We start from the raw sequence: 25231 nt of genomic DNA, 5'->3' as shown, positions 1-25231 counted from the left end.
CAAAACTTGCATTTTATCTGTCTTTGGCCTAGCACTCGTGTGGGGTCATTTACTGCACTGTTATAACTTGTTGATACTTGTTAACCTCTGCTATCTCTGAAAAACAAAAACAAAAAAATCTTGCTTTTTCCCACTTTTCTGAGATTTAAAAAAGTTCAGTTACAGGCTTGCTGTTCTTGAACTGTTTGTAAGTTTCTGTGAGGCCATTTTTTGCTTGGGCTAAAGGAAAGTCTCTCTGTTGATCAGTGGCAGTGAAAAACATTGAGCAGCCTGCCTGCCCTTGTGGGAGTGGTTACTGACTTGAAACTGTAGTTTTATTGGCCATTTTGGGTCAATTCCAAAACTCCTTCATCTTCCTCTCTTAAAACCCTCTTTTGCGTGGTTTTGAGCGTTTTTGAGCATAGCGCAACAACGGGCAGCACCACCTAATTGGGTTTAAACTATTCCTGGCTCCACAAAGTCTGCTCTTCACTTTTTCCCTTAGAACTGCTCTATCTCTCAATTTAAACACCATATTCTCATTCTAAGGCCCTTCACTGGTCCAATTAAGTAATTCTACAAGTTAGCACTATTAAACCATAAGCACTACTTACTCTTATACTCTCTACGATTACCCTGTCCTCTATTGGTCCATCTTAAATTCAGTTTCCCTGTTACTCTAGCATGTCCAAAGGTCAGTCAATGGTTTCCTCTCCAGTCCAGCTGGTGAATCTGGGAATTTTGAGGCAATGTTACAACTGTCTCATGTACACGGACAACCCTCTCCTCCTCCAAACAGGTTCAAATATATGTGAGAGATGCAACTATTTAGCCAAACTGGAGGCTGAGCTCTCTCAACTCAAAACTGGTGTAACCAGTCAGGAGGAGACGGTAACCTCATACAACACAATTCCAGTATCACATAGTTCCACCACATCAGCGAACCAAACACATAAATACACAAAAACATACTCGGAGGCTCTAAATAAAAATCTACCTAAGCAACAGAGACCTCCAAAGCAGACATCCAAGCAAACGCTACCTCAAAACAAAACACGCACAACACATAACCAACAAAGTCAGTGTGCCAAGCAGCCACAGCCCTTAAGGCTGAATAACACACCTGATACTCTTGTTATAGGTGACTCTATTGTCAGATACACTGACGTCCCGCTCACCAGGCTGAATAAAGAGAAGGTCACGGTGAGCTGCCTGTCGGGTGCTAGGATCCGACACATAATGCAAGCACTCAGGTCACTCCAAAGCAAATACAAATATAACTCAGTCATTGTACATGCTGGTGTGAATGACCTGAGACGTACCTCCCTAGACTTAATGAAAAGAGACATAGAGGAGCTCTCTGATCATGTAGCCCAGGCTGGTATGACCCTGCCCTTGAGCAGCATCTTACCCTCACCTAGAATGATGCCACAGTACAAAGACAAAATGATCGATTTTAACAATTGGCTAAAATTTTGGTGTCATTCAAAGGGGATCCAGTGTCTGTCAGCCTGGGATGACATGCTCGACAAGCCACGTTGCTTCACAAGGGACGGCTTGCACCTGTCACCACTGGGCTTTCGGATATTGGCAAAGGCTCTTGCCACCCCCGTAGTGCCTTTTTTAGGCAAGGCTCAAAAGTCAAACCCACCCCCATAGACAGCACAAGGAACAAGAAACTAAGGGTAATGCTGCTAAACGCTAGAAGTCTTAACCTCAAGATGCACACACTCGAAGCTCTCCTCAGTATGGAGAACATCGATATCTGTGCAGTGACAGAAACCTGGTTCAAGGCTCCAGAGGGCACCCCAGCACTACCAGGCTATACCTCGTATCATGCTTTTCGGCCCCAAAACCCAGACTGAACCACAAAAGTAGGGGGAGTTTCCATATTTATCAAGTATATCCACACCTCCAGGTTAGTGGTATTGCACGAAGTATCGGAGACCATCCATGTGCAACTAACAGTGGGCAAGACTGCTTTTCAGTTTATAGCATCCTACAGACCACCCTCTCAAAGTCAGGAATCCCATTTGGCTTTCCTGAAAACATTGGAGAACATGAAGATCTCTCCGAACACCATTATATTGGGCGACTTCAACTACCCAAACATTGACTGGGAGCACTACTCAAGCCCCAGCACCATAGCCCAAAGATTCCTGGAAATTATAAACTCAAATGTTATGGAACAACTAGTCACCACTCCCACAAGAGGGGACAACATACTAGACCTGATCATTACCAACATGGGGACCCTATGCTCCACACCAGAAGTATATCCCTCATTGGTAAGATCAGACCATAAATTAATTTCACTGGATGTCCACATCCCGACCCCACCCCCAGCCCAGAAAACCACAGTGAAAAACTTCTCAAAAGTGAACTTCTCACTTCTCAAAACCGAAGTGGAATCCTTCAAGGCCCCAGGGCCAGTGGAAACTACAGCCCAAACTGCAGAATCCTATATAAATACATTCTACGGACATCTCCAGGAATGCATGGATCATGCTATCCCAAACAAAACCAAGACCCAGTCATCCAAAGGCAGGCGTCCAGTCTGGTGGACCCCTGCCATAAATAAACTGTACAACAGAAGGAGGAAGCTACTACATGATAGAGCAAAATCCCTAATAGGGAAGGCATCTCTGATCAGTACTAGCAAAAATTACGATCCCTCATAAAATCCTCCAAGGCCAGCTTCGAGAGAAAAATTGCACAGGACACCAAAGACAATCATAAGGCTTTTTCAGTTATGTTAGAAACCTGGGATGCAACTCCCAGACTTGTTCTGAGTTGATTCTAAACGACAAAAAATACACTGAACCCACAGACATTGCCAATATCCTGGCAGACAGGTTCAGTGCAAACTTCTCCACCCCTCCCCAAAGAGCAAGTATCTATCCCGGCAGAGGGCTGCCTCCCAAACATCTCAGATGCTCAGGTGAAGGCTGCCCTCTCCAAAGCAAAAAACACTGCTTCCATGGGACCAGATGGCGTCCCAGGTTGCGTCCTACATGAACTACAAGAGGAACTAATCCCTCAAATAAAACGGCTATACAATCTCAGCCTCACTACAGGATATGTGCCCACAGAATGGCGTACAGCAACAGTGGTCCCACTCCACAAAGGTGGAGCCTCTACGGACCCTGGAAACTACCGCCCCATAAGCCTGACTAGCTTAGTCTGCAAGGCTATGGAGAGGATCATCATGGAGCTCATAAACAAAGACATTGGGGACCTACTAGATCCTACCCAGTTCGGCTTTGTCAAGGGCAGATCCTGCCTTTTGAACCTGGCTGACTTCTTTGAAACAGTCACCAAAGTCGTAGATGAAGGGAAGGTAGTCCACACAGCCTATCTGGACCTTGCAAAGGCATTTGACACAATACCCCACTCGGGCATCATAGATAAGCTATCCAGCTTAAATATAAGCCCCTATGTCACAAGATGGGTCGCAAACTGGCTCAAAGACAGAATCCACAGAGTGAGAGTTGCTGGAGCCATGTCAGACTCGAAGCCAGTCACAAGTGGCGTCCCACAGGGTTCTGTCCTGGGACTACTCTTGTTCGGTATATACTTTTCCGAGGTACAGGCAAACGTGGGAGGACTATGGCTCACCAAGTTCGCAGACGACTGCAAACTGGGCGCCATAATCAACTCTCCAGCTGACACAAACATCCTTCAAAAAGGTCTCACAGAGACAGATAACTGGTGCCAGCGCCATGGTTTAAAGCTAAATGCCAAAAAATGTATAGTCATACCCTTTGGCAAAAACATTGTGCCCACAAATTACCACATAGCCGGAAACCCATTAAGTACAGAGAAAGTTATTAGAGACCTGGGGACCCAAGTTGATAGCAATCTCTCCTTTGAAAACCACATTGCCAAAGTGGTTAGAAAGACCTTCTACATAGCCCACCTCATCACGAAGGGTTTCACATCTAGATCAAGAGAGGTAATCGTGCCCCTTTATTCATCCCTCATCAGGCCCATCATAGAATACAATGCCCCTTTTGGGATGTACCTTACCCGACACCTGCAGCAATTAGAAAGACCCCAAAAGTATCTCACCAAGAGAATCAAGGGTCTCAAACAGATGCCATATGCTGCTCGGTTAAAAAAACTCCAGCTCTACTCAGTTGCATACCGCCTACTTCGAGGCGATCTATGCCTGGCATACAAAGCTATGTCAAATCCAGAATTAATGGACATGCTCCACCTCAGTAAATCTAAATCCCTTAGAGCCACACGCTCGAGGGACTTGAACCTCAGCACAGAAATAAATAGAACTTGCTGGAGGGACAGGTTCATAACCCAGAGGCTCCCTTCGCTCTGGAATAGAATTCCAGTTCATGTGAGGCAGAGCACCTCACTGAATCTCTTCAAGAAGAATCTCGATAAGTGGATGGGGGATCGTAGGTTTGTCCCAGGGATTACTCCCATGTCACTATTAGACAGAGGCACAGTAAACTAAACCTTAAAAAGGGCACAGTATACTCAAATCAAGGGGTGGCGTAAGCCATACAGAATCGGGCTAGGCTTATAATTGCCCCAGGGCAGATAGCCTAGTATGAACCTAAATTTGGAAGTCAATCTTCTGGCTTTCTGTCATCACTGGCAGAGCTGTCTTTCTCTGCTCTGACCTCATCTCTTGAAAAAGTGTCTGATCTTGCGGCCCATGAAGAAACTGCCATCCTATCCTATCCTTTAGGCAGGTGTTATCTATATAATTAACTTACTCTCTAAGGCTAGTTCCTTAGCTTTTCCTCCTCTTCCTAGAAGTTCAATATAAGTGAGATTTAGAGGGACAAATGGACAGGTTTTTGGTGTTGATTATCTCTAAGGGACTAGCTTCCATTCTTGTGAGTATTCCCACATTACATGTGCATCAAGTATTTATTCATACTATTTTAAGTTATTATTCAAGTTAAGTCCATTTGTTCTCATCTCAAACTTTCACAAAGGACAAGATAGTATTTTAACAACCTTGAAAGTTTCTAAAGTCTTTCTAAAGAGGACTTTCTAATTCTGTCCTTTACTATGAGGTACAGCACCTCCTTAGACTTATGATTTGTTTTAGAAAAAATTACACCTGCTCTTGTTGCAAAGTTAAAATAATTTCCTGTAAAGAACTCTTTGGTTGCTAATATTTCATCAGGAAAGATTTAAGAACTTAATGCTCCTACTTTTACTTCCCAAAGTTATTGTTAAGAGTCATCCTTCTTTTATGCCTAAAATTGCAACTGAATCATATTTAACCAGCATACTTATTTCCCCCAAGTTCTTTCTGACCTACTCTAACCACAGGGAGTATTTATTTATTTGCTTTTAGGTAATAGGTCTGATGAACTGGTTAAGACACCCATTTCAGCCATGACTTGGGTTCAGACCCAATAGATGATGCAATTAAACTTAAGTCAGACATTTCGCAGTTTAGTACTAGGCTAACTGCCCTTGTGGGCCTTTTTAAGCCTAGCCCCATGTAAGCATCAAATCCTTCACCTTGGGTCGGTAAGGTAAATACATTAACCATTATACCAGCCTCCCACCATGTGATAGACTTTTAGGTTTACATTGTTGTATAACTTTAGAAAGTTCATATACAGTTATATGTAGTGTTTATGTAGTAGAATGTTGCGCAGTTCTTTCATATTCGTAAAAAAATAGGTTTAATGTTTTTTTTTGTTTGTTTACATGCGTTACAGTACAGTATGGCTGTATGAAATTGCTTCTTACAGGTTTAAAATCGAATTTTCCTTGATAAAACCTCAAATAAAGTGAGTAAGAAAATAAGAGATTTCAGAGCTAGATAATGTATTCTTGACTTGTTACACTGCGTGGATGTAAATCTCTAGATAAGATACGTTATGGTCAAAAATCAAGTCATGGGAAAAGATGCCCAAATGCTTATTTCCTTTTCACCCGTATTTGAGACAAGAGATCCTTCAATGTAATTTTGCAAAATGATTATCATATTTGTAAAAGAAAACACTAAGATCAATACACGTAAGGTTCATGCAAGGCACCCTTTATTACTTGCAGCAAGGAGACAAAGCATGTAGATACAAGGTTTGTCTGATTTTCCATAGTTCAGCCTGCTGTTTTTATACAGTTCTCTGCACGTACACAGGAAGATGCTATTAGATTTACTGCTGACATGGTCAGATAATTGCTGTCCTGCAAAAGCATGTTTGAGAAAAACAACCTGGCCTTGGGCTTATTTTCAGCCCTCCCTAGTTTCTCATAATTCTTCAGCTGTCCAGTTCTGATATGATACATTTGCTTAGGGTCAAGGTACGACCCTGGCCTCAATACACTTTCTGCTGACTATGGTAAACTTTCAGGCGTTAATTGTTCTCTTATCAGAGCTTCCAGCAGCTGCACATATTTACACAGAATAAGCAGAATAAATGTATTAACTCTTTTTAACCCTTAATGCACTAAGCCTGCACATTGCAGTTATACATTTTCCTAACATTTCCCCCCTTTTAATACTTTATTCTACCTACAAAACAAGCATAAACAGTTTTTCTTCCCTTAACCATTTCCTACTTAGGATTTGCAGTTAGGGAGTCATTCAGTTCAGGCTTGTGAAAGCATTCCTTCGGCTTTGATCAGTTCTTCAAATTCAACATTCCACAGCTGCAGTTTGTCTTTGTTTACTTTATGTCCCTCAGCAGCTAAAAATCATAGAAGTGCTACGGTATCTTCCCTACAATCCTGCAGGGTGGGGGCCGCTAACAAAATGTCATCAACATAAAGTAAGACCTGACTACCCTTTGGCAGATTAAACCTTGCCAAGTTGCTTGACATTTCTTGCGAGAATATTGTAGGGCTCTCACAATATCCCTGTGGCAGTCACGTGTATGTGTATCTTTTTCCCTGAAATGTGAATGCAAACCAATACTGGCTATCTGGGTGTATTGGTATTGAAAAGAATGCATTACTGATATCTACCACAGAAAAATACTTATGCTCAGGTTTTAAATCATTTAACAGGGTGTGTGGATCTGGCACTATAGGTGCCCTTGGTATTACTGCATCATTTACAGCTTGTAAGTCCTGGACCATACGTCACTCTCCATTGGCTTTTTTAACTGGAAATAAAGGTGTATTACACGAGGAATTGGGAAATTCCACTAGCACCCCTCCCTTACGTAATGCTGCTATGATAGGTTTTATTCCTGCCTCTGCATCTTTTCTTAAGGGATACTGTCTCTTTTGTGGTCTAAACGCTGACTTTGGTGTGATACTAACAGGTCCTGCCATACGGATAAGTCCTACATCTGCTGACCAGAGGGTCTCTGGTATACCCCGCAAGGCATTTTCTTCTTCCGTCAACAGGAGTATCCATCAGCTGTCTTCGCGAGACTGCAAATGTACAGCTGGGTTAGCTTGAGTTACCCAATTCAATTTTTGTACTTGTATTCCCTGTCCTGACAGTTCCAGTTCTGTTTGTTTTTCCCATCTTGTGACTTTCTCCCCTAGGTCTGCCCACCGTATGTTTTTATTTTTGGTCAAGCTAACATGTGGTAGTCGATTGGATTTATAGAGTGTCAAAAACTCCTGGGGCAGTGAACAGCTGGCTACACTATTCCCTTCTGTGTCCCAGTATAAGTTTCTCAGTACCAGTCTGTTTGTATGATGCTTAAATAACTCTTTTTCATACTCCTTATCAGGTCCTGGTGTGTTACAGAAATACAGGGTACAATGCAGCAGGTGCTGTTTATCAGTGTCGAGGGAGGCAAACTTACTGATGGCTACGTTCATCAGTTCTTTGGTCACAGTCCCTGGACCAGTCATAACCAGGTCCTGACTGTACCAATAAAACATCTCGCTCCCCGATTGCATCATAAAGGTGTCAGTTCATCGCTGCGCTTCCATGCCTTGCATAGTTGGAACCACCGCTATGTTAAATAACTGCATGAGATCCGTGCCCAAGAGATTTACTGGGCACTTTGCAGAAACTACAATCTTACTTCTTTGTGTCAATCCTGAAACAGGATCTGTTATTGTAATATTGCGGGAAAGGGGTTCCTGATATAGTTGCCCATTTGCTGCTTTGACCAATATGTAATCAGATGACTCCGAGTTTTCAGGCGATTTGGAGGGGTGTATCAGGGTCCGTGATTCCCCTGAGTCACACAAAAATTTAACCTCACTGCCTTCTACCAAAAGTGTAACTTCTGGTTTTGTATCTGCTAAATAGAGCTCCAAGCTCAATAAAGCCAAGTCTAGTACTTCATTTTCTTCTGTACCGTCATTAATTTCCTGTACTTCTTCTATTTCCCTTTTCACATCCTTGTTTGTCCTTTCTGTACCGGTTCCTTCTAGTGATTCCTGACTATCATGTAGTCAGTCCTCACCTTCCTTGTCTTCCATTGTAACCTTCTTATTTTTCTTGCAATCCCTTGCTAAATGTCTCTTTTTACCGCATTTAAAACATTCTCCCCTTTTCTTGCGTCCTTCAAAGTCTTCTGATCGCTGATCAGATTGCCTACCTCCCTGTGCATTTTTCCTGCCCTTTCTCCCGGGATGCACTACATAAACTTCCGCTCCATCTTCTACGGAGAATACCGGAGCTTTATTTTTTTTTTTGGTATTAAAATGCCTTTCAGCATGTCTAGCATATTCATGTAGTGAGTGTAATCTGCTCGTTCGATGGTCGACCATGTGTTTCATAATGAAACTGCTTATAGGTGTACTACTGCCTTTTAAAAATGTATTTTTCAACTGCTGCTCATATGGGGAATCTTGTTTTTGGTCTTTGGGAACCTGCATCCCACAGTGGTTATTAAAACATTCTAGCAGCCTAGCAAAATATCGGTCTACTGATTCACCCTCCTGCTGGACACACTGATTAATGCAAGTCCAGTCTGCCCTAGGTTTCCATTTCTCAGAGATGCGGTCTGTAAGTCCCTGTATTCTAGTGTCTAACTCTGCGCTGCTATGTGGAAGCGGTTTTTGTGCAGCGTCACGAGGATTCCAGTTGCCACAAATCATGTACCAATCTGGTCCTACAATCTGTCGGACTACTTTTTCTATTTCTTCCCCATTTAAATTATAACTTAGCCTCATTCCTTGTAAATCTTCTAAACATTTTCTGAAATTAAGTTTCAGATGGGGAATCCCTTCCGTAGCTTTCCGGATATCTTCCGGAGTCCAGGGTCTATATACTAAGATGGTTGGAGTCTGATCTTCCTGTCCTGCTTGAGGGTTCGGTACTTCTATAAGTGGGCATATCTCCTCTTCCTCTACAGGTCATGTATCCCTAACTGCCTGCCATAATTCAGAGCCTTCTTGATTATTCGCCTTTGCTCGGGACCTAGTTTCAATGGGATCCCTAACTTTAGCTAGTTTCAGTTTTACAATATCCCTATCTCTAGTAAGCATAGGATATATTGGGGGTGGGTCAACCTGTCTACTCGCCTCCTACTCCGGAAAAGGAGGGGGAGGCGGTGGCGCCGATGCCATTACCAAGTTATTATCTTCCTTATCCAAAAACATTGCCTTCGAATCTTTGCTCTTTTGGTCTCTGCGGTTTGCTTCCTGCGGCCACCTGTGTGCCTGGGGAATTCCTAACTGTTGTTGCTTTTTCACTTGACCCTTAGAGTCAGTTTTAAGCTGCTTGACAAGTTTGATAAGCGAGGATTTCTCTAATTTCCCGTCAAATTCATACTTAATAACCCATTTAGAAAAGTATCTAATATTGGCTGCGCACTGTGGCTGCATATATTTTGCATCTTCCGTTAACGGTGGGTTTCTGGGTGTTCTTACACAATTATTACCCATTTTTCTTTACCCTTAATTGTTACGTAACTTAGCCTTGAATCTCTAGTTTTAACGTGTACCATGGATTTTGTTACAGTCTCTTCAGAATGACTGCCTAAAGTCTACTACTCTGTTATACCTGATCTATGACAAGACTGTACCTTTTTTTCTATCCCTGACTGTAAGAAAAATACAATCTGACAAAAACACAATACACATCTAGTCCCTGATCTTGAAACAGAAAAAGTAGATTATCCTTACCTGAGCCCACGTGATTGATTGCTGATTCGCGGAAAACCCGTCCTTCAGTCGCAGATCAGAAAGTGGCTGGCCTCTTTTGACGACAATTCAGAGGACTTTACATATAAGAAGAACCAATTTGGTTTCTTCCCCGTACGGTTTCAGCCACCTGGCCGTCTGATCCGTGGTGAAGAGAGGAATTCCGTCCCGAAGGACCAATCTGTAAAAGAAAAAAAAAGATCAATACACGTAAGGTTCAAGCAAGGCACCCTTTATTACTTGCAGCAAGGAGACAAAGCATGTATATACAAGGTTTGTCTGATTTTCCATAGTTCAGCCTGCTGTTTTTATACAGTTCTCTGCACGTACACAGGAAGATGTTATTAGATTTAGTGCTGACATGGTCAGATAATTGCTGTCTTGCAAAAACATGTTTGAGAAAAACAACCTGGCCTTGGGCTTATTTTCAGCCCTCCCTAGTTTCTCATAATTCTTCAGCTGTCCAGTTCTGATATGATATATTTGCCTAGGGTCAAGGTACGACCCTGGCCTCAATACACATTCTGCTGACTATGGTAGACTTTCAGGCGTCAATTGTTCTCTTATCAGAGCTTCCAGCAGCTGCACATATTTACACAGAATAAGCAGAATAAATGTATTAACTCTTTTTAACCCTTAATGCACTAAGCCTGCACATTGCAGTTATACATTTTCCTAACAGTATTGCATCAAGTTTTGCTGTGCCAAGCATGGCAAGCCATTGCCTGACCTTGGTGAAAGCTAATTCTGCCCGAACTGTAGCTGCCTCATTAGTGTTCTTCAAGAAGGCAGCCATTGAGGATATTTTGTGTAACAGCTATGGGGTGTTTACTAAATCCTTTTGCAAAGCCCTGTAAACTGGACCTTGTTTCAACATCTAGATTTACTTATGAAGCAAATATCAAGGGTATGTCCACCTAATAGGAAGAGTTTAGAATTTTTTCCTAGTGTGTCCCAGAGGATGGAACCACTCCTATTAGATACAAAAATTATATATTAACTATAATTGTAGATTTCTAGGTGAGGGTCTATCCTTTATAATAACTCTGCATGCCTTTCCATGCCTTGTCCAAGACAGTCTGGTGTGCCTTACTTACTTGACCAAGATGGCATTGTATGGCTGACTTACATATACATGTGCAATATGTATATTAGCCAACTTCAGATCAGAAGATGGAGAGCAGTGGGATGGGTGAGTACCAAGTAGTCTGGGAAAATTTGGATTGCTAGCTGGTCCTAATCCTGCCTTAGTCCCGTGAGCTACAGGGGGGATGGATTCACTCCTAAGGGTCTAGCTTTGTGGTAAGCATATACCTTTTGTTTTTATATTTAAATAAAAGAGATGAAGGCAACAGGGTCTTGACAGAGTTAACCTTCAAATAAGCATTTTTTAGTACACAGTTTGAAAAACAGATGTTTTCTTATTTCTATAGTCTCAGATCTTAAAGTACACCTTCCTTCTACATTTGCTGATTTAGAAGGTAGCAGCTGCAAGAAAAATAGGACATGTTCAGTATAAATGTAATGTCTTTATCTTGTCATGGATATCTATTGCTTCTTTTTTTTCTTTTTGCTTTTTATTAGCATGTTACAAAACCATAACAGAGTAACAATGAGACAACCATGCATAAATACCAAATACAACCTCCTCTCCTCTCACAACACGCTGAAGAAATACAACTCTGACCCAAACCACCGACTGTGGTACAAATAAATCACAAGGCAAGAAAATTAAAACTTTTATTCCTTCTTTCTCTTCTCTAGCGCCTCAGTGTAACCACCTTCAAAGAGTAACAAACAGTAACAACCAAAAACACACATCTTTATATACATATCCCACAAATTCACATCAATTATACAATAAATTAGTAAGAATTTAAAGCAGACATTTCCAATTTAAATCATTATTAAGGCCATTGGGCACTAATGTCTTATATTTTAAAATATATATACTTTCTTTATACTTCAACTTATGTTTCAATAAATTTTCATCTCCACAGAAACATTTCACTGTTTCCAAAACAGTACCTTTTAATCTAGAAGCATCACTATCATGTAACATTTTAAAATGCAGGGAAATTGTTTTATCCTCCCTTTTATTCCTAATATCCCTTATATGTTCCATGAATCTGACACAAAATTCTCTCTTAGTTTCTCCTATATAAAATAAGGCACAAGGGCATCTTAAGGCATAAACAACTCCTTTACTCCTACAAGAATAAACCTCTCTAGGTTCAAATTTTGTCCCATTTATACTATAAAAGGCTTTCTCTACCTGTTTACAAATACTGCATTTATTGCAACTTAATGTTCCCTTAAAAGTTAAAGAAGTAGGTATAACCACCACTGGTAAACTAAACTTCCCATGTACCACCATATCCTTCAAATTCCTTCCCCTTTTATAAGAAAATAGGGGTTTAGGTGGTAAAATTCTTGCCAAATACCTATCTCCAATTAAATAATTCCAATAATATTCTACTAAAGTTCTCATTTCCTCACTTTTAATGTTGTAAACAGACACATGATACATAGTATCTGTCTTATTCTGAGTAACAAAATTTTCTTTAGTAGGCTTAGGACCCTGAAATGTCCCCATATATGCACTACTATCAATACTCCCCACACATCCAAATACCTCTTTCCAAACTCTATTCTCAGTCTCTTTCAAAACATCAGGATCGTACCCCCTTCTCACAAACATGTTACTAGTTTGTTTCAATTCCCTCACTAACACATCCTTATCACTACACAATCTAGAAATGCGATGTAACTCCCCGTATGGTAAAGCTTTCAAAACATGGGAAGGATGACAACTAGAAGCATGGAGGTACTGATTCCCATCAATAAACTTCCTATGAACAATATGGGAAATATTACCGTCAAGATTTCCCTCCAAAATTAAATCCAAATAAACCACCCTACTCCCTTTCTGTAATCCATCAAACGATAAACCAAACGGGTTATTGTGCATTTCTAACACAAAATGATCCACTTTTTCCAAACCTCCATCACATACAAAAATTAAATCATCTTTATAACGAAAATAAAAATCCACATGTGACCTCATAAAATTTAACTTAAATAAAAACTAAATTTCAAAAAAAGACATAAAAAGGTTGGCATACATGGGGGCAAACGCTGCCCCCATAGCCGTACCTTGTAATTGTCTAAACAATTCATTATTAAAATGAAAAAAATTATTTGTCAAACAAAAATCAACCATTTCCATAACAAAACTAACAACAGGACTATTGCCCAAGAAATAATGGATGGCTCTAAGGCCATCTGCATGTTTAATGGAGGTATATAAACTTTTTACATCTAAAACTAAAAAGAACTTCCTCACATTCCATTTTAGAGAGGAAATTTTTCTCAACAAATCAGAGCTATCTTGGATGTATGCAGGAGATACTACAACATGAGGCAATAACATTCTGTGTAAAAGTAAGCCCATATTATGTAAAAAAATATTTACAAGCAGAAATAATGGGCCTGCCAGGAGGCTCTGTCAAACTTTTTTGAATTTTCGGTAAACAAAAAAAGAAGGCCACTTCACTATTACAATTAACCAACTTATCCTTAACATCCTTTTCAGAAAAAAAGCCCTTCTTAACATATTTATCAAGCTTTTTTTCATATTCAGTTACAGCTTTCTTATACTCTATAATGCTACATCTCTCATATACTTCGGTGTTATTTAAATGTAACATGCACATATTCAAATACTGAGCTGCATTCATGATGACAATTTTATTCCCTTTATCAGAAGGCTTTATTACTATGTCCTTTCTCTTTTCTAAGCACTTTAGTGCCTTCCATTCCCTTGATGTCAAATTATATTTAATATCTTGTTTATTCAACAACACAGACTCACAAATATTATCCCCCCCAAATCCTACCATAGCCCCAAACTGGGAAATACATGGATTATCAAAGGGAGGAATAAACTTATTTAACGAAGGAATATATGTCATGTCAATTGCTTTCTCAGCATTACAAATCACAATGCCCCCCATGTCAACATCATACAAATCTTCAATTACATCTGAACAGGAGAAAAAACTATCGTCAGATTCATTACTATTGAAGTCACCACAAACTTCATCATTCATTAACATAACTTTAGAAAAATGGTTTTTCAAAAAAACTTTTCTCAAAAAGTGAAACATTTCTTGCCTAACCACATGAGCCCTAGGTAAAACAGTGGGCACAAATTTTAATCCCAAATTTAAAACATCAACTTGTTCCTGTGTTAATTCACAACCAGACAAATTAATAAGCAAGTTTATATCATTACATGACTCACCGTTTAAATTTCTTGTTAGAATAATGTCCCTTGAAAGGTCTCTCTTTATAATCCCCCCTATAGTCCTTCCCCCACTCTTCAGATTCTTGTTCGAGATTCCTTGTCCGCATCTGCCCTTGTCGATCTTGTCGAAATGGTTGAAAATGATTTCCCTGGTTCTGAAAAGTACGGGCATGTTCCACTGGTCTCCCTGGTTGTGGCAGCACGTAGTCTGGGAAAATTTGGATTGTTAGCTGGTCCTAATCCCTGCCTTAGTCCCGTGAGCTACAGGGGGGATGGATTCACTCCTAAGGGTCTAGCTTTGTGGTAAGCATATACCTTTTGTTTTTATATTTAAATAAAAGAGATGAAGGCAACAGGGTCTTGACAGAGTTAACATTCAAATAAGCATTTTTTAGTACACAGTTTGAAAAACAGATGTTTTCTTATTTCTGTAGTCTCAGATCTTAAAGTACACCTTCCTTCTACATTTGCTGATTTAGAAGGTAGCAGCTGCAAGAAAAATAGGACATGTTCAGTATAAATGTAATGTCTTTATCTTGTCATGGATATCTATTGCTTCTTTTTTTCTTTTTGCTTTTTATTAGCATGTTACAAAACCATAACAGAGTAACAATGAGACAACCATGCATAAATAATAGTAAAAGTGTAGTGCATCACCATTGTTTTGCAAGTATAAACTTATTATTAAATTGCAAACATAAACACCTATTTTCAGTTTTCATAAAATAAATACACAAGATCATCAAAGTTAATCACTACTTAAATAAAGCTATTCTTCAGATGATAATCACGGCCACACAGGTAGAAACCGCACTCTCCAAAGCTAAGAATATAGCATCCATGGGACCAGATGACATCCTGGGCTGTGTACTGCATGAACTACAAAATGAACTGGCACCTCAGCTAAGTGTCATGTTTAATCATCACCTCACCTCAGGCTTCGTGCTCACTGAGTGGCGCACAGCTATAGTTATCCCACTCCACAAGAGAGGATCCACCTTGGATCCCGGGAACTACCGTCCCATCAGTCTGACGAACCTGATCTGCAAGGGCATGGAATGCATTATCATGGAACTCATAAACAAAGACATTGGAAACCTTCAAACACTGGACCCCACCCAGTTTGGGTTCGTGAAGGGCCGATCTTGTCTCCTGAACCTGATTGACTTCTTTGAATCAGTGTCCAGAGCTGTGGACGAGGGTAAGGCAGTCCACACAGCCTATCTGGACCTCGCCAAGGCCTTCGACACCATCCCCCACTCTGGAATCATAGATAAACTTACTAAGCTGGGCATAAATCTCTACGTCACTCGATGGGTTGCCAACTGGCTTACTGACAGAACCCAGACTGTAAAAGTAGCCAACTCCAAATCCAACTCCAGACAAGTGACAAGTGGAGTACCTCAGGGTTCAGTTCTAGGACCGCTCTTGTTTGGCATCTACTTCTCTGAAGTACAGGCCAACACTAAGGGACTCTGGCTAACAAAGTTCGCAGATGACTGCATACTGGGAGCCATTGTCCTGGATCTACCAAGATATCCATGTAACTTACATCTTACTTATTGCACAGCTGTCATACATGCTTCACTTATCACTACACATCTTGCCCTTGTGGAGGGCAGAAATGTGGCCCATAATGAGCTGTTACTGCAGTTTTGCATCCTCATACCCATCTTTGAAAATTTTCTATGCAGTGTTCTTTGAAATCCATGATTGAAAGGCTCGTCTGTCTTCCATTTAAACTAGTTATTTTGTTGGAAAATAACTCAGTTTTATCTTTTGGAAGACACCATTTTAGTTGCTATCTCCCCTTTCCATACAGTTTCTAACCTTCATGCATTTTGCCAAGGAGAACTCTACTCCATTCACAAAGCTGCTCATTAGAATTCACCAACATTTCCTCTGAGAAAGGGTGTAATTTTTTTTTAACCGGTCCATTCAGTTTCTTAGTTTTTTTCTGGGGGCAGAGTCCAGGGGAACGAATTTCATGCATTTGGATGTGCACTGGTAACTCTGGTTTTATGTGAAGATGAATGCATAAATTTAGAATGTGAAACAGCTGCTCATCTCCTTGTTATAGGTAGAAAGGGTGTTGCAGTAGCTAAACAGCCACTTTAAAGAATACTGTGTTTTGTATCATCTTTCTGTCTGATCATTGTACAGCACATAAGTGAAAGAGCGACTCACCGAAAGACACGGTTGCTTCCGTTGCTTTCTTCAAAAATGTTGCCATTGCAGATATCATCACCTTATACTTGTTAAGCATCATTACTTCAGCTGGGATTTCAGGTGTCGGGACTCCTTTGGCAAATCATTGCTGCAGGATTTGGCCTTTGAATCCTTGCCTTTAAAGTCTTCCTGTGGCTCCAGCCTTTCAGAAACTTTAATTTGAACTGCTTTGATAATTCCAACAGATTCCCACTGCAGAAGGCTTTTGAAATCAGGTATAACGGATATGTACTTACCATATCACTTGACCTTTGAGTAAATCTTCTGCACCTCATGCTTAATTCCCGCCTTTCATCCTCTAGTGGTATGAATTTCCTATACACCTTGTTGCTGTAGGTGGATTTCCTCCTACTTCAAGCAGGTATGATTTAATATTTTTGTAGGTTGTATGCATGTGTTTTGTTTGCTCTCAAAGTTTCTGTTTGTTTAGTGGAAAGGCACAAAACTGAAGTACACAGAGAATTGGTATGCTATTTTAGGCTGACACATGTACCACTGAGCACAATGATATGAAAAATTTACAAAACCCAGGTTAGCAGAAGGCAATCCTGACAGTTTTCTGCAGGCAGCTTTCCTAATAATGAGTCTAATAATACATAAAGGGATGACTAATCTGGAGGAATTGTTTGGTTTACTTAAAATAATATTTGTAGGAAATGTGTGCTGCACTGGTCTGGCAGAAGAGTTAGGCAGGGAATAAATCAGAAAGCTAACTCTGATCATTTGTTGCAGGTACAATGATTGGACGAGCACGTGTGAAATCAAGACAGAGTTCCTCTTTGTCTGAATCAGATGAGTCTAGGCAGACAGATGGACCAGGACTGGTATGTATTACTGTTTGTTTATAATTGTTTTCTTTTATACATCTTTAAAACTATTCAAGAGGCTAGACTTCTGGAATAAGGGTTTTCTTCTTGTCTGCCTACTGTTTTCCAGAACTTGAAAGGTGCCTTTGGTTCTGGAGCCTAGGTGGCTAACCTGAAACAGGGGCATGACCATCTATTCTTTTACCTTCTCAAATTATTAGGGGAAATGATTAGGTGTACATTTGAAATAAGCACTGTATGGTGTAGCAGATAAATACCCAAATGTTTGGTATCATTGATGAGTCTAAGATAAAATACAGTAGGCAAAATAAGTATAAAATACTTTAAAATTATCAGCTTTCTTTAGTTAATAAATAGTTTTATTTTCTAATGTTAATATAAAAAAAATTCTTTTCAGAGCTATCATGTAAATTATCTTGTTTCATTATTTGGACCTGCTGTATAAAGTAATGCTCACTGATTTCTTCAGTAACCTAACATTTGCAAGGCTGGTGTTACTACTTTGTAATTGTAACTGTATTACCAGTCCGTTTAGTTTTTCATTTCAGTTAAATGATTTATCGTGTTTTTCAAAGTGGTAAACTTTTTTTTTTAGCTCTTGTATTTTATTGTTGTTTCCTAATTGTTTTGATGTTTTTGATTCATAGATTCATAGATTCATACTAAGCTAACTGCCCTTGCGAGCCATTTTAAGCCTAGCCAATTATCCCTTGTGAGACTCAAACCCTGCACCTTGTGTTTGCAAGGCAAACACCTTAACCATTAGGCCACCCTCCCAACCCCAAGTTGTATTATAAAGTATGGGCTTTGTTTCTCAGGAATTCCTCTTTCAGCTTAATTTTGTTACCTTGACTCATGTTAGTTCATTTGAGTTTTTTAGTCTTATTTTTCACGTGATAGCTTCTTTTAAGGGTATTTTTTAGGAAAGAACAGTAAGCGCAAATAGCTGATATAAGAGCTTTTTATTTATCTGAAAGTCACGAAGGAAAGTCTGACTTCATAAACTTTTAGTTGAAGGAACAGATAGAAATTACATGATGACCATTATAACTTTTTCAGATTTCTAAACCCCACCCATAGTTCCAGTAGTCCACTTCCCTAGTAACGCATTCTATTTATTTCCAAATGTAGGAAAAAAGTTTGGCTTCTCACTGGGTAGTTTCCAAAATGATTTAAAGGGAAAGCCTCTCTTTTGTGGGGAAAAAATATCGCTTTTGACTTTATTCAACACTTTATAGAGTTATTCATTGTTTTGTGATATTTCTTCTCAAAATACTCAATATTTCTTCATTTTCTTGCTATTTTCTGTTCACCGAGTGCCTCACATGTGCCGTCACAGTCAGGGGCTTATAGAATAAGGGCATTTATAGATACAAATGATTAAAGTGATGACTTTATGTGGGAGCCTCAGACAACACTGAAAGATGTTCTCCACTGAGGGGATTTAACCTGTTATAGAAAGCTACAGAAGAATGACCCTGCAGAATTCCTTGCTACATCAGAACCTCAGAAATGTGGAGCAGGAGTCCTTTGACCCATCTGTCTGGTAGCTCGAGCTAAAGAAAATAGATAGTATTTCTCACACCGATCACAAGAAAGCTGCCATTGACAGTGGAAAGCATCACAAACTGGCATGCTATTCAGCTGTAAGTTTTGAAAAACTTTAGAAGATAACGGGGCAGAAGGCACAATATGCAATTCAGCTAAATTTATTGAGACACATTAGAAGATATTGGAACAGAAGGGATGGCATGGTGTGGAGCCAACATTTTTGAGAAGCTTAAGAAGATAATTGAACAGAGTCAAAGTCAGAGGCTCAGCAGTTTACATAGAAATGTTACTGTTTCTCATGCCATTGTTCATAGGTTCATAGGTATGTACTAGGCTATTGGCCCTAGGGCCTATATAAGCCTAGCCAAAAAGGTACCCCGGCTTTTGCCACCCAAGAAAATTATTTTCCTGTGCTCCTGTCAAGCAGAGCCACATAAGTGATCCCTGGGGTGAATTTCCTATAGGTTCATAGGTAGATACTTGAGATGCATCCTAGTTTACCTGAGCCCATTTGTTTAGGGTCTGTTTCTACTTCATTACCTTAGATATCAGTAGTGTCCATATTAGCCTCTCCTTTCCTGAACCAGAAGACATCTTACTGAATGCTGATTATGGTAAGTTGGTATCAGCCTTTTACTGGCTGGATGCTCAGTGTGTGACTGGACATCAGATTTTTCCAGCATGACTGCTCAAGAATCTGTCCTAATGATGTTTCCTACATAGATAATGTTCAAACCATTTTTGAGACAGTAAGAACTAACTCAGCAGTAGCAGCCTTCTAACATCAACCATTTTGGTCATGGGAGATTTCAAACATGCTAGCCGTGAGGTACCTGGACTTTCTCATTACAGATGCCTTAGAACAGCTAGTCTGCAACCCCACAAGGAGCTCAAATGTCCCAGACTTAGTACTGTCCAACATGGGGGGGGGGGTCATTACTCTATTCTCTATGTGTTGCCTCCCTGGTAAGGTCAGACCATAAATATGTCTCATTCAGAGTAACCATGAGAACTGACACTCCCACAGGAGCAGAAAAACTGAAACATTTCTCCAAAGCAAACTGCAGACTACTAGGCAATGGCATAAAAAGTTTCAAACCCCCTGCTAACACAGCCAAAGCTAAACAATGACTCCTATGCAGAGGAATATGCAAATGCCTTGTGTAACCACTTGAACAACTGTATAGATTTGACTCTTCCTGACCAGATCAAAACCAGGTCCTCCAGAAAAAAACAGGCCACCCTGGTGGACCTCAAGTATAAATTGGTTATATAAAAAAAAGAAGAAACTGATGTTTAAGAACGAGAGGGAACTTAGTGGAAGAAGAATACCCATTACAGCTTGAAGAAGCAAATCTGATATCTTGTAAAGTCTTCTAAAGCTAGTTACAAAGCTAAATTAGCATCCCTAGCTAAGGATAATCATATGGCATTCTTTAGCTATGGCCACAATCTAAAAGGGAATGACCAACTATGTGCCAGATTTATACTGGACTGTACTTCTTATACTGAGCCTGAGGAAATTGCCAACCTGCTAGCTGACAGATTTGGCACTAACTTCACCCTCCCGTCCCCACCAACCATACCCCAAAGCATACCTAACAGCAGTCCTCTACCTAGTAACTCCAAAGAGCAGGTCGTATCTGTGCTCTCCAAGACCAAAAACACAGCCTCTGTAGGACTAGATAACATCCCATCTGCTTCTAAACAGTTGTAAAACAAGACCTTGTGGAACCACTTGGCACTGTCCTTTAACCTCAGCCTAAGCATTGGCGTTATTCCAGCAGAGTGGAGAACAGCAACAGTAATCCCTTTGCATAAAGGGGTTCCATCAGTCGACCCTGGGAACTGTCGACCCATGAGTCTAGCCAGTCTTATTTCAAGGCCATGGAAAGTATCATCATGGACCTTATCAGCAAGGACATAGGCGACCTTCAGACTCTTGACCTGACCTAGTTTGGCTTCATTAGGGGTAGATCATGCTTACTGAACCTGGTGGGCTTCTTCAAGAATGTCACCAATGTCCTGGATGAAGGTAAAACAGTACATACTGCATATCTTGACTTAGTGTAAGCTTTTGACACAATTCCCCATTCAGGTATCATTGAGAAACTCTCCTAGCTGGGGATTAACCCATACGTCACTAGATGGGTAGCCATCTGGCTCACCGACAGAAAGCATACTGTCAAAGTTGGGGATTCCACCTCTGCCAGTAGACCAGTTACCAGTGGCATACCAGAAGGATCTGTGCTGGGCCCCCTATTGTTTGGAATCTATTTCTCTGAAGTCTAGGTAAAAGTAGATGGCCTGTGGCTTACCAAGTTTGCTGGTGATTGCAAACTGGGCTCGATCATTGAGGCTCCAAATGACGTTAACATATTACAAAAGGGGCTAACACAGACAATGATTGGTGCCAAAGCCATGGACTAAAACTAAATGCAAAAAGGTACATTTTTATTCCCTTTGGCAAAGAGGAAGTCCCTGCAAATTACAATATTGACAACACCCCCTTAAGCTCAAACCCAGTGCTGCGAGATTTGGGAACACAGGTTGATAGCAATCTAAACTTCAGTCACCATGTGCCTACAGTGGTAAGGAAAGCCCTCTATATTGTGCATCTCATAAGTAAGGGCATCGTATCCAAGACTAAGGATGTTATAGCTTCTCTGTAGTCGACCCTCATCAGACCACTAATAGAGTACAACACTCCCTTTTGCATGTACCTCATTAGACACCTGCAGCAGCTGGAGACCAAAGAGGTGCCTCACCAAGTAAATTCAGGGCCTCCACAAATCAAATGAGACAAGAGTCACTCACTCCAGGGGATCTCAGCCTAGCCTGTGACATATAACAGAACATGCTGGAGAGACAGGTATATCTCCCAGAGATTGCTGCTCCTCTGTAATAAACTCCCAATTCATATGAAGCAAAGCTGTTCAATGACCCTATTCAAGTGCAACTAAATAATTGGATGGGAGACCATAAATTCACCCTGGGGGTGGCAGCTATGTCTTTCATGGACAAGCGCACTCAGTGCTGATCAAAAACTCACTGTCCGAATAAAGACCATTTAACTAAGGTCAATTAGGGAACACATGTATAACATGGCTAGGCTTGTAAAGGCCCTAGGACCATTATCCTAGTAACCTCTTATGAACCTGTGATATCAGCTTGCTTAATATCCACAATCTCTGGTTCTGACAGGCACATATTCCACTGGCAACATTTCCACCAGTTTCAGTTATCTTTCCAGAGCTCTTCACTGTCATACATAATGTTTTCTGTCTGGGTCTTGTTTGTGAAGGAGGCAGAGCTGTTCTCAGCCAGGTATTACTGTTTAGACAACTGTCTTTTCCTCAGCAGTAATCCCTGCTAACAGGCTCTTGCATCCTTGCATCAGACAGTCCTGTTCACTTCCCCTTTGAAATTCTTATTACACCAATTGGCAGTTCATCCTTTCCTTAAGCTCTTTTATAGGTTATATAGTTTACTTTAAAATGGCAGCAGAAGCTTTCTAAACAAGTTGAAAATTTATAATGAAGATCAAGAGCAAAGACAAAAAGCTGAACTTAAACATCACCACAGGTCTGTAGGCACATTTCATAGAGTATTGATAATAAAGAGTAATCTCTTCCCCTTCTTTGCCAGTTTATTACCATAAATTTACAGATGAAATGATATCTTGTCCTTAAATTGATGGCCACATTATCAGCAGTGGCAACACACATTATTCCAATCAAACATTTTTGTCAAAGCACTGATTTTTACCAAACAGAGAAATAAACTGTTTTATCTCCATCTAGCACAGTTCACTGTGTTTGCAGTCTTCCTTGAGGAGGTGTGCCTGCCAAACAAGTGTATATATATATATATATATATATATATATGTATATATATATATATATATATATATATATATATGTGTATATATATATATATATATATATATATCTATGTATATACACACACAGACACACACACACACACACACACACACATATGGGTCTACTTTAAAACACCGACGACGAGAACACCGAGACCGGTAGATCGACAACTGAGATGACCGACAGTTTAATTCACGAAACTTCACATGCCCGACAAACCACAATCCCCGCAATCAACAAAACAAAACAAATACCTTTTCTGAAAAACACACACACAACACAAGCACACCAAAAACCTTACAAACCTACACTAAACCTTACATACACAACTATCTATGCACTAACCTTAACCCAAACCGTAACCCTAAGGTCCGTCACTATCGCACACTCACCTAACCCACGCCCTAACCCTAACTCACTTAACCTACCCCTAACCCTAAAGTCTGTCACTAACGCAAACTTACCTTACCCGCACCCTAACCCTAACTCACTTAACCCGCCCCTAACCCTAAAATCTGCCACTATCACACACTTACCTTAACATGTCGGTGTTCTCAGCGTCAGGCTTTTAAACTGTCGATCATCTCAGTTGTCGATCTTCCGCTCTCGGTGTTCTCGTCGTCAGTGTTTTGGTGTGTTGGTGTTTTAAAGCAGACCCATATATATACATATATATATATATATGTATAGGGATGTTGAACTCATTGCCCTCACCCAGATCCCCACAATGGGGGGGTTTAGGAAAGCATACATTGCATGCAGTGAAATGGTTGCTCTGTGTTTTGCAGAATTTGTGGTGCACTGTTGTTTGCAGCCTTTGTTGGACACTTTCAAGGATATTAACTCATTAACACCTACGTTGTGTAGAATGTTACATCTCTAGCAACCTACACACATCTCATGCATTCCAGAGAATTTTCTGAAAAATAAACTTAAAAAGCATAAGATAAACAGATGTAAATATTTTGTGAACAATAAAAGCTATTAAATCTCCACAAATAACAATATCAATAAGAAGTGTTCTTTACAGTGATAGTAGTCAGTTTCATAGTCTTTCCATAAATATAATAATGCACTGAAACCCAGAATTGCATTTTTGCTAAATTTCAGACACAAATTGTCATGTCCTGGGAATTGCACAACCAAGACATATTTTTAAAACACTTCTGTTAACCAGAATAAGCTTTCATACAACAAGAAATTTCTCTCTGCATGTTTATTGATATATTTATAGAAATATGAAAGCAAATGCGTGACTGTATAAACAGCAATATAAATAACACAATATCTGTATGTGCAGCATGCAGTACAAATATCAAAGACAGTTTTCTTCAACAGCGTCTACATTTTCGCCTGGTGCATTGTAATAGTTTGCAAGTCTAAGGTTTCACCTGATGCAATGTAGTAGTTTGTAAGTCTAAGTTTTTACAGGCAAAATATTCCAACCACTGCACCTCAAGTCACCAATGCCACGAATGTCTGGTCTAAAACTTATGTATACGATTGATTACATCTCAAGTATGATGTAGCTTCTTGAGGATGACAGTACTTACACAAGGGTCTCAGTGAATGAAGTCAACAGGGCTTACCAGAAGATAGATTTATTTCTTTTGGACGCACTATATCAGGGGACGATTTGTGAAGCCGAACTTGACTATCTCACTGTAAAATTTCCTACAATGCCAAATATATTTGGTATCCCCAAGGTTCATAAAGGGACCGACAAGTTGCAATTTAGACCAATTGTGGTGGCTAGGGGGTCCAAAACTGAGCCGATTGCCAGTTATGTTGATTATTACTCTAAACCGGTTCTCAATGATGTCTCTCATATTCTTAGAGACTCTTGGCATTGTTTGGAAAGGTTAAGGGGAGTAAAGGACGATGTGAATTCTTATGGTTTTTTTGACCATCGATGTAGTGAATCTTTTTCCAGTGATTTCACAGGGACCGGGCTTGGAAATGTTTTATGATAGTTTGAATGCAAGTAAGTGCGTTGACAAAGGGAAGCTCAATTTGATCTATGACCTTATGGAAATTGTTCTCAAAAACAATTTTATGAAGTTTGAGGATGAGGTTTACCAACAATGTTCAGGTGTTGCTATGGGGCGAAATGTGCCCCAGTGTTTGCCAATTTGGTTTTGTTGGCATGGGAAAGGGCATTTGTTTTTCCATCTAAATTCCAGCGGAGGATAGTGATGTACAACAGGTTTTTAGATGATCTACTCATCTTGTGGAGGGGAGATGAAACTAGTGCAAATGAATTTGTTAACTATCTTGGTACTACCACGGGGTTTTTGAAGTTTACTTATGTGTGGAACAAGGAGTGTATTAACTACTTAGACATTTCCATTGTTAAAACAACATCTGGTTTATCGAGTACTATCTATAGAAAGGACAGCTAC

The 25231-nt window shown here is 40.1% G+C and overlaps 1 protein-coding gene across 1 annotated transcript in view; it reads left to right on the top strand.

The window, feature by feature from the left end:
* PIWIL4 (piwi like RNA-mediated gene silencing 4) overlaps positions 1–25231 on the top strand; it is a 1045202-nt gene that overhangs the window by 29020 nt on the left and 990951 nt on the right. The window contains exon 2 of the mRNA XM_044072628.1: positions 17300–17391. Within this exon, the coding sequence (XP_043928563.1) occupies positions 17305–17391 (87 nt within the window). The 5' untranslated portion in view covers positions 17300–17304. The remainder of the gene's footprint in view (positions 1–17299; positions 17392–25231) is intronic.

This window comes from Protopterus annectens, chromosome 5.part0 (assembly GCF_019279795.1).
Source record: "Protopterus annectens isolate FY-2018-M chromosome 5.part0, PAN1.0, whole genome shotgun sequence".
Classification (NCBI taxonomy): Eukaryota; Metazoa; Chordata; order Ceratodontiformes; family Protopteridae; genus Protopterus; species Protopterus annectens.
This window is presented reverse-complemented; position numbering and strand designations above follow the sequence as displayed.